Source organism: Nematolebias whitei, chromosome 10 (genome assembly GCF_014905685.2).
Source record: "Nematolebias whitei isolate Nwh7 chromosome 10, NemWhi1, whole genome shotgun sequence".
Classification (NCBI taxonomy): Eukaryota; Metazoa; Chordata; class Actinopteri; order Cyprinodontiformes; family Rivulidae; genus Nematolebias; species Nematolebias whitei.
This window is the reverse complement of record NC_056507.1, coordinates 11,887,278-11,900,802: the sequence shown is the minus strand read 5'-3', so window position 1 is coordinate 11,900,802 and position 13,525 is coordinate 11,887,278. Positions and strand designations below refer to the sequence as shown.

At 37.7% G+C, this 13,525-nt stretch overlaps 1 protein-coding gene across 1 annotated transcript in view; it reads right to left on the bottom strand.

The window, feature by feature from the left end:
• Positions 1–13,525, bottom strand: part of kiaa1549la (KIAA1549-like a) — a 131,872-nt gene that overhangs the window by 12,114 nt on the left and 106,233 nt on the right. The window contains exons 14-16 of the mRNA XM_037683361.1: positions 8,785–8,930; positions 4,179–4,303; positions 3,275–3,495 (exon numbers count right to left, since the gene is read on the bottom strand). Coding sequence (XP_037539289.1) covers positions 3,275–3,495; positions 4,179–4,303; positions 8,785–8,930 — 492 coding nt within the window. The remainder of the gene's footprint in view (positions 1–3,274; positions 3,496–4,178; positions 4,304–8,784; positions 8,931–13,525) is intronic.

Here is a 13,525-nt window from a genome sequence, read left to right as displayed (position 1 = left end):
CCCCCCCCCCCCAAAAAAAAAAAAAATACAAAAATAACATCTGTATCTTCCATCTTTACATAAATTCTGACTAGTTTCCCAGTCTGTGCTGGTGGAACAGCATCCCCAGAGCATGATGCTGCCACCACCGTGCTCCACTATGCATGTTGATGGCAGCATTTATATCTGAATGTTTCGCTAATAAACATTATTTTAGGGATGCACAATATTGGATTTTTGGTTGATATCCAATATGCCGATATGTTAAAACTTATTTGGCCGATAACCAATATCGATACCAATATTCTTCCCCCTAGATCTACTTACAGAGACTACAAAGCTTTCTCTGCTGTGGAATTAAAATACTACAGTATTCTGGATGGTCTTTGTCAGTTTGGCCTGCTACCAAATGCAGATGCCAAAAAGGGGGCTGAAAAGGATGTAACACTTCAACTTGGATTGTGTTTAATGTCAAATTTATTCATGACATTTACTCTCTCTAACACAATGACAACACTCGAACAGTGCAAATTTGTAAATTTTCACAAATCTAAACTCAACGGTGCGTGTTAACGTTGCGCTGGCGCTACAGGCATCCTTGTCACTGCGTTGTCATACAAAAACAGATATATAAACAGCGCCTTTTTATATCGGTGAGTTATTTTGATGGAATCGTCGATGTCCGATATTTAACTGTATCGCTAATGTCGGCCGATACGGATACAATGCCGATATTATCATGCATCCCTACATTATTTATTTATTATTTCCATGTTTTCATTAAAACACTGTTTTAGCTGACAGGTAATGTCTAAGGTGAATGTGTATTTGCACTTTAATCATCACCTGATATTATCTCTAATAATAATATTTATATAATTAATTATGAACATTTTTGCTTTTAATATTTGCATGTTTAACCTAATCTGATGATAAATTCATCACGTTATACAAAGTAAAATTCAGCACATAAAGAAATGATTGTCATTACGAACATGTTTAGATGTTAATATTTTACACACTGCTAAAATTAACATTATATATAAATAAATGATCAATACCACACATTTGGGTTGCCAGATAGGAAATGTAACATTGTACTGTTGTTTAAGGTGTCTTATTTTGAATAAAGCTAGGGTGCATTTTCTCTCTAGTTTTGGGGGGGATTTGGAGTGAAGAAAGTGCACGTTTTTTCAACAAACGAGGGCGAGGTAAGATGAGATGCATGTTGTGATTAAAGAACAGGATAATTTGGGCACCTGGCGAGCACACAGTTTGGCTGATCGGACTTTCTGATGATATGTGAGTGTTCACAAGACTTAAAATGTTTTTATTGTTAAGTAGATCCTAAAACTGTAGTATACATACATTAATTATCATATATCTGGTAACACTGCTGTATTGTTTGTGATATGTAAAATGTGCCTATTTATTCCCACATAAACAAAAACATTTGGATTAAATATTCTGGAATATTTGTTGTTTTGTTACGTTTCCATCGAGAAATGTGAACATGGCTCAATCCTGTGTTCTTCTTGTATGTTTTTGGATGTCAGAGTACACGATGAAGATCCGTTTTATTCAAAGCATCACAGAGGAGGATATAAAAACCTAACAGTGTACTTCTGCAGTTTACATGAGGTTATAAACAGGAGCACACAACTTTACTTCAGATCTGAAAGAGATTTACAGACACGACGGCTCTATTTGGTGACACTTCAGTGGGTAATCCATTTTCATTTATTCAGTGAGGATCCAGGCTCCGTCTACAGACTGAATGTGATCCTAAACTCTGTGATAAAGTGCAGCAAAACAAGCACTCATCCATGTGAACTGTGAAATATTAAAGCACTGACCAAATCTCACCATGTCCTCCATGTTGCTTAGCAACTGTGATGTACAACTACAAGTGTACAACAAGTACTTTTTATTATATTTGGCATGAAAATGCAGTTTAATCTGAATATTGTAGCACATCGAACATGAAAGCATTAATTACGACATCAGATACTTCCTGCCTAACAATCTCAAGAAGCTGTAAAGCTCTTAGTTTAATAGCTTACTGCCTCAGAAGTAAAATTAAAAAGAAATGAGACAAAAAGGGAGGAATTTAATTAATATTTTTAAGGTGTTTTAACAACTGGCGTCCTGTTTTACATTGTGTTAAACTGTTGAAGAAATGGGTTTGAATATTTCTGTACTTACTGTAAAGGTTTAACTGCTTTGTCATTTTTATTGTGAAACTGTTCTTAATAATGTTTCACATTTTATGTGATATAGTTTGTAATATTTGTATCATACCATGCCACTATGTCTCCTTATTTGTACTGAATCTCAGTCAAACCTTTTCCACATGTATTCCACAAGACATTAGGTTGTAAGCAACCAATAAACGGCCAAAGATTAAAGCTCTTTAAAAGGAAAACTATAGCCATTCATCAGTAAAAGTGTGCAACAACCAGCTGGAAATGGATGAAAATCGACCTAAATGTTAGCCCATGAGAAATACAGTCCTGACAAAGCTGTCAAGAACCAAGCTCCATATTTTACTAAAGATATTCTTGTTCCATATTTTCCTAATAGAGTACTTTGCTCTCAGACTGCAGGTTTATTTGTGGTTCCTAGATGGCAAGTAGAATGGGAGGCAGAGCTTTCAGTTATCAGGTTCCAACATGTAGTTTCTGTCTGTGAGGCTGACACCTTGTCTATTGTTAAGACCAAACTTGAGTTTTATTTTTGATAAATCCTATAGTTAGAGTTAGCTTGGGTTTCCTGAGCCATCCTTTAGTTCTGTTGCTCTAGACTGCTGGAGGACAAACAGACCACGTTTCCTCACTCTGCTGCTTTCTTTACTTGTTCTACTCTTCATTTTTACATGCAATTTTTAACATTATTAAAATGTTGTTTTTTTCACCCATAGAAACCACACCTTGACCAGTCATTCTGTGGTCACTCATCCTGGGTCTGGTTCTGGTACTGCTTGAGGTTTTGTCTGTTGAAAGGAAGTCATTCTTTTCCACTGCCGACAACGTGCTGCTCAGGCTGGGAGGTTGCGACAAAGTGGAGATTCAACGCAGTCTTCCAGCTTCCTTAAACAAATTAGTTTTCAAAATCTTTGGATTTGAATCTGACTTGACTGGACTTGTAGTTCAAAATCAGAGTTGAGCTTTTTTTATGTGCTTTTAGTGGTTATATCTTTAAACCTCTTGTAATGCAGTTTATAATTAAGATAATCGTTTATTTGTCTTAGAAATGATCATTTAATGGAGAAAACAGGATTTTAGGAACTCCTTACCTCTTGTGACATCCTGCGAATGAGGCCCTCTTCTCCTCGGCGGTCATGGGCTGTTTGACCCCGTTGTCATGGCGACTGTGTCTGCTGTCTCGGTGAATGTAACCGTGGTTGAGGCTCTCAGAGAGTGAGAACTCTCCGTAGCCTTTCCTTCGAGCCTTCTGACGCAGTTTGTTCCTGTAGTGCTCGATGTCTGACTTCTGTTTTAGACCCGTAGGGTTTGCCTGAAAAACAATAAACTCATGCACTGAACTCAAAGCATCCAATTTTGCACAAAAAGGTTTGATTTATATATTTTTTCATGATGAAATTTAACATTTTCACACTTTATTTTTTTGCTTTTTCCTGCTTTGGAACAATCAGAGAGAGCGTTTCACACTAAACATTTTTTTTTTCTTCTCCGAGCAGGGTGACAATAAATTGCAGCAGAAACATTGGAAATCCAGAGAGGCCCTGAGGGGGTTTCTGGTGTTATAGGTTGAGGAATAATTTATCTTCTGTCCGTGTGGCTGTTTCAGACACAGGAGTGCAGAGAGGTTGAGGTACAATGAGCATGAGATGTGACAAAAACAGAGGGAGAGGCTATAGAAAGAAAAAGTGTTTGTAGCAACACCAGCTAAATTCAGTAAATGTGTCCCAGAGTGAGAGGTGGGAGCAACAGACAAATGTCACATAAAGCACCGTCTTTGTTCCATTGAATGGATATGAAGCTGGATGTGACGCCACATAAACTTTGATATACAGTACTCTCGTATATACATAACAATATTTTTGTGGCCATTGTCCTGAATGAGTGTGAACATTTTCAGATATCCAAAGAGTACAACTGGGAAAACACAATACTCTGTGTTGCCATCATCACAGTGAGTGTGATAAAGTGAGGATTGTGTAGAGAGAGGAGACTCACCTCCCCGTTGACGATGACAGAGTCCTGGCTGTGTGAGGAGGAGGAGGGGTACGAGTAGGTGGGCTGGGCCGTCATGGGTTTGATGGTAATGAGACGCAGGGAGCTGGAGTGGTCTTCGTACAGGTCTGGGAGGAGAACATGCTAGTTAGTTATAACTAGCTACAGACTGGTATTTATCGTGTTTCAGCTGTGATACAGTTGTTATCACAGGAAGTTGGAAGTATTTCATAGGGCTGCGGCAAGTTGGAGACAAAAAATTGCAAAAAAAATCCTGAAATTTTCACTAGGAATTGGACTGAAAGGCACATCTGCACCAAGTCCCTGCAAAGTTTGGCTCAGATTTTGCAGCGTTTGCATGCATGTTGCCAAAAAGATGTAGCTCTATAACACTGTAAAATTACAGAAACTTTAGAGCAGGGTTCAAGATACCTGCAAGGAGTGTGTGGCTATTCTGAGAGAAAATCAAATGTTTCAAAAGGGTTTAAAATTCTCATGAAGAAAAAATGATTCAAGACATGTTGGAAAGTCCCTCACAGATGCAGTTCAGGATTTGTCTCCAACATTTGCAGCCCACGCTTCAGGTTCTAGAGCTATTTAAATTAATTTAGAGACACTAACTACTTTTATATTTGACCCAATCTTTATGAGGTGAGATTCATCAAGGCCGTCCTAAAATCTGACAGTGAAGTGTGGGACAGAAAAATAAAACAGCCAGTTAGAAGTTGCCACAAAGACGAGCATCTTGCTACAGATTCATGTAACTAAATCATTGCTTCTGATGGAGCCTCAGTGTTCAGTGATACTACGATGTACTAGTTCACTAGTATGATGCTACTTAAAGGAAAATATTTGTAAATTAAAGGAAAATATTTGTAAATTAAATTGTATTTAAAATTTACGTTGTTTCTTGTATTCTATAAGTGCTGCTGACGTCTTGACCCTTATCTTTATTCCTTTCACACGTCTTTAAATCTGCAACCTATAAAATGATTTTCACGGCGTCTGTTTTAACTGCTACAGCTCATAAAACAAAAAACTCTGGTAACACAGAACAAGAAATATTTAGTTTAAGCTAAAAGTACAGTTGATATAGTGACAATACAAGATGTGGAGCTGCTTCATAAACTACTAATGTTTAGTTGAATTGGGTTGACTCCAAAGGGTATTTGGATATAGATAAACAGTCAATAATCACTTGCTCAAGGCTTCATTGAAATTCGCCCATTGGCTCATGAATTATTTTGCTAACACTAACAGACATACAGGGTTGCCTCTCCAAGCAAAGTTCTGCACAATGGGTTGCACTCGGGGTATGAGTTGGGACGAAGCTCATCTACTACCACACAAGGTTTTAGCTCAAGTTAGCAGAGTTGTAACCATTTCTGTGTATTTTGTTAATAAAAACACAAAGTTGAACCCAATGGTTAAGAGTTTATTTACTGCTCTTAGCGACTCTTGAGCTAATTTTAGCTTTTGCTCAATTTAGCTTGTTTTGCTTGTTTTAACTTTCAGCTACAACAAATTACAGCTAAGTTGTTTACTTACACTGCAGTTTTGCTGAAAAAAACAACAACTTATTTTTCTAGTTATATTTATTTATTTATTGGTCTGGCTGTCATGGTGAAGCAGCATGAAGTGGTCCTTTCTGATGTTCTGGTTGGCCTTGCGTTGTCTTTCTTCTGATGTCACAGTAAACGTGGCAGTGAGCACGTACTGTAGCATAAATCCCATGAACTGATTTGAAGAGGTCAGGCGTCAATAATTTGATTTGTTGCACCAGCGTTGCTGTTGTTTCATATCAAGCTGCCTGGCAGAGACGACCTACTGCTTCCTCAACCAGCAGCCATTGCAGTCAGTGAGCAGAACACCTGCTGCAGATGTGTCACTAGTAAAACAAGAATAAATCTAATCCGTTTCATCTTGGACATGCTGTTATCAGCTGGTGATGTTGCTGTAGTTCATTTCACTTTGTAATATCACTGTTTGTTAAATTTTAACCTGAAAATGATCACGTATTTTTCAGACTATAAGGTGCATTAAGTGAAATAAGATCATTTTGACAGATTTTTGAGTGTTGTGTACCACATAAAATCGGTTTGAGGTCAGTAAGCACAATCAGAATTAATACATAAGTCACTGTTGATTTTTGAGAAAATTAAAGGATTTTAAGTGTGCCTTATAGTCCAAAAAATATGGTACATTTTAACGTCCCGTAAAGCTTAAAGATATGTAAATGATTTAGAATTTTTGTTTCTGGATTTCCAATAATTCATTTATGGATTATTGAGCCAGGCATCAGGATAACTAATTCAGTAGGTTTGCACAAGTAGTGGATGAGAAAATTAAACCCAAACACTATTCTTTATCAAATTATTCATTTATCACAGAAAATGAACCCCAAAACATCTAGTATCTCAGCAGAAATGTGAAAACTTGGTAATTTGCTACAGCAATAATGTTATTTTTATTTTATGAGAGACTGCCACTTTGTCTATTGTCATTATTTTAAATGCTTGTTTTGTTGAGTCACTTAGTATTCTGGGTTATGTTCTCTCATTCACTTTGTATTGATATTCAGATTATTTACATATGTTTTGACATACTGGCTTACTTATAGTCAACAGCTTCAATACGCAAATCTCTATTTTATTGAAAAGTAAAATTGCTATGCATTGTCATTATGCATTCCCAGTCCATACAATTATAATTTAACACATCACATTATGGCAATTAATTCTGGTTCAGACGCACCAATCAAACAAACCAAAAAAAAAACATGATACTACCACTGACATGTTTTACAAATGGGATAATGTTCTTGTGCTGAAATACAATTTTCATTTGATTCCTTTAAATGTAACATTTGGATTTCAGTTGGTTTGTCATTGCAGCCCTGGCAAGCACTCCTTTATTGTCCCAAATTCTCAGAGCAAAGACAGGAATTGGAAATGCTGCTGCATCAAGGCATAAAAAAGGTCAGCATTGAAAATAGGGTTGCCATGACAAAATCCAAGATGGCCACCACCATAAATGTATGTAAACTGGCCACCCCAATCATTTGAGGAAACTATGCGTTCTAGTTTTTATATTGCCTCGAAAAGCATAGTTTCTTCAGATGACTGGGGTGGCCTGAAACTTAATCTATAGTGGCCAGGGCCACCATTGGCCACCCCCTGACATTACACCTGGTGGGTAAAATTGCTCCCTCTACTAACAAGGATCCATCATTCTACACTTCCTTGTAAAAGCAAATATATATATATATATATATATATATTTTTTTTTTTTTTTTTTTTTTTAACCATCTCTATTCCTATACACAGTGTAACTCCTACCCACTTGAATATCTTGCACTAAAAACATTAAGGTTTGTATTCTCTGTTCAGCTCCACTCCAGAAAAACACATCTAAGAAATACAACTGCATGTCACTGAAGTTGTTCCTGACAGTAGACTCTTTGACATTAAAGCAGACCTCAGTAAGGTCTGCTTTTTTTGGTACCTTACAAATGTTTTTCTTTAACTAAAATTAATCAGTGTATGTCTTATTTTGAAAGGTAACAATGACCTTGGATACACATTTGTGTGACTTGGGGCTTTATAGTTTTATTTGGTGTCCTAATCCAGAAACTTGACTCACTTAAATTTTCTTTGTTGTTGTTTTTTTCAATCTGGGCTCGCCTGACACAAAAAAAGTGTAAAGTTCTATAAAATCTTAACAAACATTTCAGAAAGAAGTGTACTTTTAACACAAATCTAGAAATTACCTAAAATATAGAAAACCTGTGACAAAATATTATTAAACTATAATAAACCCATTTAAAAGGCAACTGTTTAGGTTTATAATGTGTTCTGTATAAAAGAAATGATGTCCTGTTTATGACATCTTATTATTTTGACATTCAATCTTTAATTAAATCATTTAAGTTGCTGCATAAGTTCAGCTTCTTTTTTTTTGCCTAAAAATAACAAGCATTCTAACAGTACTGATAATTAAAAGGTTCATTGCACATTTACACTGTTTTACACTAATTAAACAGTGTCTGTGATTTTTGTTTGTTTTTTTTCCCCAGTTTACTGATGAGTCACTTTTGGATTTCACAACCCATGAACTCAAGGAAGTATAACTGTGAATAGCTCCTAAAGTGACAACGTGTGGTTGATAAAGAAATAACTTGATAAACGAGCACCCATTGGTGTTCATCTACATGCAGTTCGTTCACACCTGCATCTGGAGCGAGGCAGTGAACAGAAACAATCAAACTCGGACACGTTCAAATCTAACGCGTCTCTTCTGATGAAGTGAACGTGAACGCAGCAGCAGCCCGGGAGCGGACCTGAGTCTGAGTGTCGTCATGGACAGACACATGATGCAGGAGCAGGTTGAGTCACTGCCCGTCTGAGTGTTCACTTTATTGTAAAGCCTCTTTATATGAAAACAGTTGTGCAGTGAATATGTGTAACAAATCTGAATCATCTTGGACGCTTAAGTGTCTGATCCTTTATCTTTTAATTTTCTCCCCAACTCTGTGCTGCCATCTTTCCTGTCATTTAATTCCAACCTTATCACCCCCACTCTCTCGTTTCTCCCGTTCGAGCCTCCTCACCGTTGGCGCCCCTCTTGTGCAGCTCCTCTTTGCCGTTCTTGCTGCTGCTGCCAGTCGCCGTCCTTCGGGCAGAGGAGCTCTTGCTGGTGTTCAGCTTCCCTGAGCTGTTACTTGACATGGAGCCATTCTCCTCACTTGGCAACCGTCTGTGGTGGCCATGGCAACAAAAAGACAAGGAAGAGGAGAAAAGGGAGTTGAGTGTGGCTTCCAGAGCGTACACAAATATGGAAATTCACATTTCACAGGTGTAACAAGCAACGTGCTTAATTAAAAGTTGAAAATGAACAATAATTAAACGTGATTTTCAATTTACAAGCTAAACATGTTCAAGGTACACACGTTCAAAACTCATTTCCGAGAACTGGGAACAGATGGAAATGTGTTTTAAAAAATACTTTTTGTTCTAATCAGAACAGAAAGTGAACAAGAATAACTAACACATTTTTACCACTTTAAAACTTGTAAAACTAATCAAAGCTTCAGCCTGAAGGCATTTATTGTTATTTGATGCATTATTCTTCATTTGGAGACACAAATAGTTTGTCTGAAACCTGAGACAAACTACAATCAGTTTATTTCCACCAAATATTTAATATTTTCAGGCAGAACGGAGCAAACATCTTTAAACTCTGTGCAAAATAACTTCCATGGCAGCTACTTGGTTACTTTTACGTCTGTTGTTCTACAAGGTAAAAGGAAAGGGAGGAACCTAGATTGCAGTGCTGCAGATATTTACCACGACCCCGATAACAGACTTCATACGACTCTGCTCAAATTCCAGCTCACAGGGATTGATGTTCTCAGGCTGATAAATTGTGCATGATTTTGAGGAGCAATAACTCAAAAATGTTTATTTGAAGATGTTTAAGAGCTCTTTAATCAACAATACTGAGTTAAAATCTAACTAACTGCTGTCCAGTTAATAATGTCAATAAAAATGGGTTATATCTGAAGTTAGTTCAACAACATCTAATGAAACATGGAGCAAAGGAAATCACATTCTTTATGTGAAGTGCATAAAACCTGTACATTTGGAAAATAAAAACATCAACTGGTGCAGTTTATGAACTAGTCTGTGTTTCTATTTAATTTACAGCTCAGTCACTATGATTAATGAACAGTGAACATAAAATTATATTTTGCCAAAAACTGCTTGTCCTCCATTTAGGGAGAAAACTGTAAGAAGTGATATTTTCTAGCTGGGATTTAAATCCCTTGACTGTCTCGATGGAGCATTAGTAGTTAATTTTTGGGTTGGGTGAAATAATTTGTAGTTATCAACTAAACAAAACATGCAAACAATAGTTTGAATGTTGCTTTGTCTGGAAATAAATTGGACAGTGATTCAAGCATAGCCTGAAGGTGAAGTTGAGGACATACAGGACATTTGATAAATGCAAGGAGTGCAGATTAAGTTACTTTGTTTTGTTAAACTGTGACAATCTCTTTGGTTGTTTCAGAGTTACATCTTCTCCTCCTCACCGACACCTGCAGAGCGTTTTCATTCACCTCACTCCTCTTAACAGACACATTCAGACTGAGAGATGCTAAATGAATACAAAGTGGTCACTCTGCTCTTTTTACTCATTTTTTATCTCTTTGTAGAGGACTTGTGACTCTTCCTGAATAAACATTTTCTCCTTTGTCTTTGCTTTGAATCACAAGACTTTGCCACGACTAGTTGCAGAAGCTCTGAAACAGACACTGCATCCACACATCCATCTATACATACAGTATTAAACAACAAAGTCTTTCCTGGTTTTAATGGTTTCTGTAGAGATTCCAGTATTGTTTGTATTCACATCATCTATTTGTAGCTCCTGGGTGGCAGGAAAGAGTTTTCTTCTCCTCGGCAGTGGCTCATCATTCCTCTAATGAGCCACCTTGCTGTATTTAAGGACCAAGACTGTCAGAGGATGACACCAAGACATTGTCTACTTATGGTATTCAGTGAAAGGACAGCGTTCCTAGTGCAAATGGAAGATATTGTGAATTATTTTGTTTTCTTCTGCTCCTCGCAGATGAGAATCTGTTTCCTATGTTTCAAGTTTTAGGCTTCTTTCATCCTCCAGCCTGATTTTGCCTTGGACCTTCACTCTAAAACCAATCCTTTTCATACGGACATACAAAGATCTCTCACTTACGTCTTCATCCTGGTCTGACCTGAAACTCTTACACCAACCTGTGAATCTCACCATACTCACCTCCTGGAATCTTACTCTCCTCTCCAAGCCTGAACCCCTACAACTGGATTGTCTCCTCTGTTTATTATATAAACCTTCCAGAAGATTCTCTGCCTTAAAGAAAACTCTTCATTCTGCTTCCACAGACACCATTTCCTTAAATATTATAAGTAAGCATTAGTTCCTTATTTCAGTCTTCAGTTCAATTCAATTTATTTATATAGCGCCAAGTCACAACAGAAGTCGTCTCAGGGCACTGAACAGAAACATTCATGTATAAAAATAATAATTTAACATTATTTATCTGAGGAGCAGACTGCTTGGAATTTAGCTCCATCACAGAACTCTCATCTTGCGCAAGCATGAAGCCAACCCTAACTATAGGATTTATCAAAAAGGAAAGTCTTAAGCCCAGTCTTAAAACTGGACAATGTGTCAGCCTCACGGACAGAAACTGCAAGTTGGTTCCACAAGAGAGGAGCCGGATAACTGAAAGATCTTCATCCCATTCTGCTTTTGGAAACTCTAGGGACCACGAGTAAGCCTGCAGTCTGCAAAGGAGAAACGCTGAAACTGGAGAGATATGATCTCTCCTGCAGCAGTATGTTTGGACATCCAGATAACTTCTCAGGTTTCAGTTATTCACACTTTGTTACCAAACAATGAGTGTATCAGTTTCTTTGAATTTGATTAAAAAAAAGTATCATGAAACTGCTAAATTTGTCATTGGAAAAGGGGACATAGTAATTATAAATGTAGTTTCAATGGAGCTTGGGTGGAATGTTCATTAAATGGTAAATGGGCTGTACTTATATAGTGCCTTTCTATCTAATCAAGATACTCAAAGGGCTCTACAACACAATCTGTGCCCTCATTTACTTCCACGCACATTCATACAGCACTCTACTACATCTCTACAAAGATAATCTGAACAAATCATTCTATAGAAACTAACCAGTGCTTTAGATCACATTCATTCACAGATGGGACACACATCAGAGGCAATGAGGGGTTCAGTGTCTTGCCTAGGGACGCTTCAACATGTGACTGCTGGTGGAATCGAACCCCCAACTCTCCCATTGGAGAACAACTGCTTTAACCATTCAGCCACAGCCGCCTCGTTATATCATACATACTCAAGAAGATCAGTGATAGTCATTACAGAATGGTCATTCCCTGTTTTCACAAAATCCACAATATTAAATAAAATAAGGCTATTTCTATGTGTTTCTGGATGCAGCACACAACAAACAAGGTGCTAATGTGTGGCTTTGACTTGAAAACAGTAAAGAAGATAGATGGAGATACTGTATTTACTTTATTGTCCCCAAGGGGAAATTTGTCTTGGACATTGTGCACTAAACAAAGCTTCTTCCACAATTAAATACACTACAAACAATAAAATCATGTGAACACTACAATAAAATAAATTAATTAATTAAAAAAAAAAACCACATAATTCAATAAAAATACATATTGCACATTCCCACATATATTCCAGCAAGTAAACAAAACAACAAATCAGACCAGAGTGTGAGACATACAGCTCCTCGCAAGGTGTTTTCAAAAACCTTGCACAGTCAGTGGCCATATTGGAATGTTGTTTATGGCATTTATTGTTTTTGTTCTGCACGATGCCTCACACACCAGTTCATAGAGGACGCACATGAATACAAACACACAGACACCTTGGGGCAGTTGCAGCAGCCACACAACGTGACCGGCATGTCTACAGGTGTGAGACACACAGATCAGTCAGACCAGATGTAGCAAAGCCACTGATTACAAGAGCACAAGCACAACCATCACACACACACACAGTCAGTGCAGTGGCCAGCAATGGGCTGAGACGCAGTAAAAGTCATGTGATGCGCAGAAAAAAGGAAAAACAATCCGTGAGTTCCATGTAAATGTGTGTAAAGGCTACAGAGAGGAGCAGCAGAATCAATAATCACACTGCTGGAAAAGTAAAGCTCATCCTCCTCCTTGTTTTTGAGCTTTTGTGTGCCTCTCAGTGAGTTGCTGTCTGGAGCTTGTGCACACACACACACACACACACACGCACAGAGCTGTTCTCTGCAGGAGGCACTGAGCAGAATAAATGTACTCTCAATGAACCTGTCCTTCAATGCTGCGCTATGGTTAACATTCATGCTTCACCTTTCTCCAACAGCAGGTAAAACAGTTGCTAAACTTTGCTTGACTTGTTTGTGCCTCCTAATAAACAACATTCTCTAAATGTTTTCAAGGTTGGACCAAAAATCCTCCTACTCCATCATTACTTAACATAGGATGGTAGTTTAAAACTCTGGCTTTAAAGGCAGCGGGTTCTTTGCATTTCTTCAAGAGATGCTATGACTTTAATTGTCCCTCGTCGTAGAGCGAAGCGAAATACCGTCCATCCAACAAACCACGTCGTGAGCTGGGGAACTTAAAAATAAGTGGTGTCTTCCATTTTGGTGTGGCTGCATTGAAGCGGTAAAAAAAAAAGGTCACTATCGAAAATTGGGTTCCTACATCAAAATCTAGATGGCCACCACTGTGTGTGAGTGCGTGTG